A 6507-nucleotide genomic window follows, 5' to 3' on the forward strand; every position below is an offset into this window, starting at 1 on the left:
AGGCGTATGCGTAAAGGTACAGGGACAGCAGCGGGAACGGGGGCAAGGGCACTACGCTGGGTGAGTGACATCACAATCAAAACTCACCCAGGCGTATGCGTAATGGTACGGGGACAGCAGCGGGGCGAGGGCAACGCCACCGGGTGGCTGGCTGTCGGAGCCGAGGAACAGAGTGCTGGAACAGCGGCGGTGGCGAGGATGTCGTCCACCGGGTAGCCGCTGTCGGAGCCGAGGAACAGGGTGCTGGAACAGCGGCGGTGACGAGGATGTCGTCCACCGGGTAGCCGCTGTCGGAGCCGAGGAACAGGGTGCTGGAACAGCGGCGGTGGCGAGGATGTCGTCCACCGGGTAGCCGCTGTCGGAGCCGAGGAACAGAGTGCGCGCCACACCTTGGTGTGCGCGTCGGAACAGTGGCGGTGGCGAGGATGTCGTCCACCGGGTAGCCGCTGTCGGAGCCGAGGAACAGAGTGCGCGCCACACCTTGGTGTGCGCGTCGGAACAGTGGCGGTGGCGAGGATGTCGTCCACCGGGTAGCCGCTGTCGGAGCCGAGGAACAGAGTGCGCGCCACACCTTGGTGTGCGCGTCGGAACCGAGAGACGCCTCGGGGTGCGTCTGCGAGGAGGAGTGTGCCAAGCACGAAGGTCTGGAAGATGCGCGTCGGCGCGCTGAGGTCTGGAGAGCGTGCCAAGCTCGAAGGTCTGGAAGATGCGCGTCTGTGCGCTGGTACGGAGGAGCGTGCCAAGCTCGAAGGTCTGGAAGATGCGCGTCAGTGCGCTGGTACGGAGGAGCGTGCCAAGCTCGAAGGTCTGGAAGATGCGCGTCTGTGCGCTGGTACGGAGGAGCGTGCCAAGCTCGAAGGTCTGAAGTGGAACACTGGAATACCTCCCGTAGAGGATTAGAGAGCGCAGTACAGTGTCTCCCTCCAGGCAAACGGCGGCAGGTGGCGAAGGCTTGAGCGCATCTGGCGCGCTGGTCTGGAGTGGAACACTGGAATACCTCCCGTAGAGAATTAGAGAGCGCAGAACAGTCTCCTCCACAGGCTACGGCGACAGCAGACGAAGGCTGGAGCAAACATCTCAAGGCTGGAGAGATCCATCTTACAGCATTGGTAGACCAGAGGATCTCCCGAAAGAGTCTAGATGTTAGAGAATATGACTCAGCATGAATACAACACGACCCCACGCCGAAACGAGGGGAAGAGCCCTGGTATTTAAAGCCCACAGGGGAACTAATTAGCCTGCCACCACAGGTGCGAGAGGTAATTGATAATAGTCCAGGTGTGGCCACTGAGAGTAAACGAGAGTAAAGAACGAGAGGGTGGGGGCTAGAGAGAGTGAGTGAGAAGGGAATTTCTAACAGTAGGCTTTAAAGAAACAGAGAAAAGGTGGTGAGCAGCGGGCAAAACCTCACAGTACCCCCCCCCTCAACGGGAGCCACCCGACGACCCAAAACAAATACAGACAGAGTGGCAGGGGGCAAAACAAGAGGTACTGGCCAAGCCAGCAGGGGAAGCCACCACAAGAGTGGGGCTAGCAAAAGAAACAGGGTCGCCGAGGGGTAACTAGGGTAGCAGAGGGGCAACTGGTCTAGAGGAACTGGGTCAAGAGAACTAGTCTAGCGAACTGGGCAAGAGAACTGGTCTAGAGAACTGGTCTAGAGAACTGGTCTAGAGAACTGGTCTAGAGGAACTGGTCTAGAGGAACTGGGTCTAGAGAACTGGTCTAGAGCAACTGGTCTAGAGGAACTGAGGGGCAAGCAGGGTAGCTAAGGGGTAACCATGGAAGCACCGGGAAAGGGCTAGCAGAGGGAAGGTTAGCTGCCAGGGCACTGATAGCTACAGGGCCTATGCTAGCTGTACTGCTACATCAACATAGAGGCTGCGCAAGCTGCCGGAGCCAGGCTAGCAGAGGGAAAGGGTAGCTGCCAGGGCACTGATAGCTACAGGGCCTATGCTAGCTGTACTGCTACATCAACATAGAGGCTGCGCTAGCTGCCGGAGCTAGGCTGGCAGACAGGGCTGGACCAGCATGAGAGCACAAGCTAGCTGGAAGGACAGTCCTAGCTGTGTGAGAAAAACTGACCTTGCTAGCTGAAAGGGCAGTCCTAGCAGTGGGATAAACTACACAAAAAAAGTGGAGGCCATGCAGAGGGACCGGGTTAGCTGCTTGGGCCTGGCTAGTTACAGGGCCTATGCCAGCTGCAAGGCTGCATTAACAAAGAGGCTGTGCTAACAGCCGGGGCCAAGCTAGCAGACCGGGGCCATGCAGAGGGAAACTGGGTTAGCCGCCAGGGCATGGCTAGCTACAGGGGGGTCAAACAGGGCAAAACGGGAAGCAAACAGGGGAGCTAACCGGGGAGACTAACAAGCTAAGCAGGGGAGTAACAGGCTAACAAGGGAGCTAAACAGGACTAACAGGGAAGCTAAACTGGGCAAACAGGGAAGCTAACAGGGCTAACAGGGGAGCTAGAGGGGAGACTAACAAGCTAACAGGGGAGCTAACAGGGCTAACAGGGGAGCTAGAGGGAACAAGAAAAAAAAAAGGCAAACTCAACATACACCGTCTGTGCTGGCTGGGGTCGTCGATTTGGTGGGGTCGTACTGTTATGGTTTGTAACCGACCCCAATCGCACAACACAAGACAGGTATGGTGGTTTGCCAAGAAACAGATATTTATTGTGAACAGGGAAAAAGGGCACTGTCCCTTTAAGGGAGAAAACACAAAACACTGGAATAACACAAGAGGGGAAGGTAAGGTGCCTTTAAGAGGCGGGCAGGAAAAGGGAACACTATGGGAAAGTAAGGGAACGCCTAAGGGAAGGTTAAGGGAACGCCTTGGGACAGAGGAACTAGAGACTAGGTAAACCAGGGACAAGGAGAACTAGGGAGAGAGGACTAGGGACTAGGAGAGCTAGGGATAGAGGACTAGGGACTAGGAGAACTAGGGATAGAGGACTAGGGACAGAGGGGACTGAGGCCCGCGGAGGCGGGCTGGGGAACAGGGAGGAACTGGGGACAGAGAACCGCGGAGGCGGGCTGGGGACAGGGAGGAACTGGGGACTGGTGGGAAAACATCTGGGCCGCTCTGCAGAACAGAGGAGAGGGTTAATATTCAAAGGGAACAAACAGAGCAGATGCAGAACAGTCCAAATAACAAAGTAACAAAGTAAATACTATCTTCGTGTGAATAAACACACAGTGGGAGATGAAATGTCCAAAATAATATCCACGAGAGAACAAAACAGAGTGGGAGATGAAATGTCCAAACTAATAACTAAGTGAGAACTAAAGGAGGCAATACGCTGGGTGAGTGACATCACAATCAAAACTCACCCAGGCGTATGCGTAAAGGTACAGGGACAGCAGCGGGAACGGGGGCAAGGGCACTACGCTGGGTGAGTGACATCACAATCAAAACTCACCCAGGCGTATGCGTAATGGTACGGGGACAGCAGCGGGAACGGGGGCAAAAGGCATTACGCTGAGTGAGTGACATCACAATCAAAACTCACCCAGGCGTATGCGTAAAGGTACAGGGACAGCAGCGGGAACGGGGGCAAGGGCACTACGCTGGGTGAGTGACATCACAATCAAAACTCACCCAGGCGTATGCGTAAAGGTACAGGGACAGCAGCGGGAACGGGGGCAAGGGCACTACGCTGGGTGAGTGACATCACAATCAAAACTCACCCAGGCGTATGCGTAATGGTACGGGGACAGCAGCGGGGCGAGGGCAACGCCACCGGGTGGCTGGCTGTCGGAGCCGAGGAACAGAGTGCTGGAACAGCGGCGGTGGCGAGGATGTCGTCCACCGGGTAGCCGCTGTCGGAGCCGAGGAACAGGGTGCTGGAACAGCGGCGGTGACGAGGATGTCGTCCACCGGGTAGCCGCTGTCGGAGCCGAGGAACAGGGTGCTGGAACAGCGGCGGTGGCGAGGATGTCGTCCACCGGGTAGCCGCTGTCGGAGCCGAGGAACAGAGTGCGCGCCACACCTTGGTGTGCGCGTCGGAACAGTGGCGGTGGCGAGGATGTCGTCCACCGGGTAGCCGCTGTCGGAGCCGAGGAACAGAGTGCGCGCCACACCTTGGTGTGCGCGTCGGAACAGTGGCGGTGGCGAGGATGTCGTCCACCGGGTAGCCGCTGTCGGAGCCGAGGAACAGAGTGCGCGCCACACCTTGGTGTGCGCGTCGGAACCGAGAGACGCCTCGGGGTGCGTCTGCGAGGAGGAGTGTGCCAAGCACGAAGGTCTGGAAGATGCGCGTCGGCGCGCTGAGGTCTGGAGAGCGTGCCAAGCTCGAAGGTCTGGAAGATGCGCGTCTGTGCGCTGGTACGGAGGAGCGTGCCAAGCTCGAAGGTCTGGAAGATGCGCGTCAGTGCGCTGGTACGGAGGAGCGTGCCAAGCTCGAAGGTCTGGAAGATGCGCGTCTGTGCGCTGGTACGGAGGAGCGTGCCAAGCTCGAAGGTCTGAAGTGGAACACTGGAATACCTCCCGTAGAGGATTAGAGAGCGCAGTACAGTGTCTCCCTCCAGGCAAACGGCGGCAGGTGGCGAAGGCTTGAGCGCATCTGGCGCGCTGGTCTGGAGTGGAACACTGGAATACCTCCCGTAGAGAATTAGAGAGCGCAGAACAGTCTCCTCCACAGGCTACGGCGACAGCAGACGAAGGCTGGAGCAAACATCTTAAGGCTGGAGAGATCCATCTTACAGCATTGGTAGACCAGAGGATCTCCCGAAAGAGTCTAGATGTTAGAGAATATGACTCAGCATGAATACAACACGACCCCACGCCGAAACGAGGGGAAGAGCCCTGGTATTTAAAGCCCACAGGGGAACTAATTAGCCTGCCACCACAGGTGCGAGAGGTAATTGATAATAGTCCAGGTGTGGCCACTGAGAGTAAACGAGAGTAAAGAACGAGAGGGTGGGGGCTAGAGAGAGTGAGTGAGAAGGGAATTTCTAACAGTAGGCTTTAAAGAAACAGAGAAAAGGTGGTGAGCAGCGGGCAAAACCTCACACTGTATTGTCACAGTGAAAGGGCTAACCTTCTGTATTGTCACAGTGAAAGGGCTAACCTTCTGTATTGTCACAGTGAAAGGGTTAACCTTCTGTATTGTCACAGTGAAAGGGTTAACCTTCTGTATTGTCACAGTGAAAGGGCTAACCTTCTGTATTGTCTCTGTGTTGTCACAGTGAAAGGGCTAACCTTCTGTATTGTCACAGTGAAAGGGCTAACCTTCTGTATTGTCACAGTGAAAGGGCTAACCTTCTGTATTGTCACAGTGAAAGGGTTAACCTTCTGTATTGTCACAGTGAAAGGGTTAACCTTCTGTATTGTCACAGTGAAAGGGCTAACCTTCTGTATTGTCTCTGTGTTGTCACAGTGAAAGGGCTAACCTTCTGTATTGTCACAGTGAAAGGGCTAACCTTCTGTATTGTCACAGTGAAAGGGTTAACCTTCTGTATTGTCCCAGTGAAAGGGTTAACCTTCTGTATAGTCACAGTGAAAGGGTTAACCTACTGTATTGTCACAGTGAAAGGGCTAACCTTCTGTATTGTCACAGTGAAAGGGTTAACCTTCTGTATAGTCACAGTGAAAGGGCTAACCTTCTGTATTGTCACAGTGAAAGGGTTAACCTTCTGTATTGTCCCAGTGAAAGGGTTAACCTTCTGTATAGTCACAGTGAAAGGGTTAACCTACTGTATTGTCACAGTGAAAGGGTGAACCATGTACACTGGCTATGCTTAGCTAACGTTAGTTAGCCTCTGAGCTAACAAGGAAGTAACTCTGCTTTAATCAGCCAGCTAGTTAAGAGTTGTCTCGTTTTAGATACAGCGACCAGATAACACCAAACGGGAGCTACACAGAGATATATACGATGGTAATAAATAATATGTTACCTTGTCGGGGTCCATGGTTTGTTGTCCCAGTGAGATGTTGACATTAGTGAGGTACAGCGGCAGCTCGGCCATGACGTCAGGCTCTCCTGTGGAAGTTAGCGACCGTGTTTCCGGTTTCTAGGTTTCAAAATAATAATAATCGTCTTCTTCTTTGGAGTGAATGGCGGGGCGCAACCACAGAAAGGCGCATACCGCCACCTACGGTACAACCCAGCAACTGGAGTGGATAAGGCAAGAACCCAATGGCTGCAGCGCCACCCACCCCATGGCTGAATTGGAGTATTGCACTGTGCGGGCACAGCTGTGCAATAGGGTCCAGCTGCAGCCTCGGAGCCTCGGTCCAGATTGGGCAACTTCCGCCCAGCCACAAGATTATTACTCCCGTGACAGGGCAATGCGCTGATTGGCGGAAAGTACGGAAGTATCTCGAAGTACGTCTGACGTATCTCGAATTACGTCTGACGTTTCTCTACGTTAGCGAACGTTAAACGTTGTATTCATAAAACAAGATAAATTCAGCAGCATGGGGAGGGCCGGGGGGAGGGGAGGTACAGGTAGTAGAAGACATAGAGGTACAGGTCACATAATTATAGTACAGTGGAGAAGTAAA

General features: G+C 54.5%; 1 protein-coding gene across 1 annotated transcript in view; it reads right to left on the minus strand.

Annotated features, from left to right (window-relative positions):
- Positions 1–5971, minus strand: part of LOC311234685 (protein FAM177A1-like) — a gene marked incomplete at its 3' end in the record, with an annotated part of 43617 nt that extends 37646 nt beyond the window's left edge. The window contains exon 1 of the mRNA XM_084321929.1: positions 5898–5971. Coding sequence (XP_084178055.1) covers positions 5898–5969 — 72 coding nt within the window. The 5' untranslated portion in view covers positions 5970–5971. The remainder of the gene's footprint in view (positions 1–5897) is intronic.
- Between the last annotated feature and the right edge of the window lie 536 nt (positions 5972–6507).

The sequence above is a fragment of the Notolepis coatsorum genome, assembly GCF_963971535.1.
Source record: "Notolepis coatsorum genome assembly, chromosome: 9".
Taxonomy (NCBI): Eukaryota; Metazoa; Chordata; class Actinopteri; order Aulopiformes; family Paralepididae; genus Notolepis; species Notolepis coatsorum.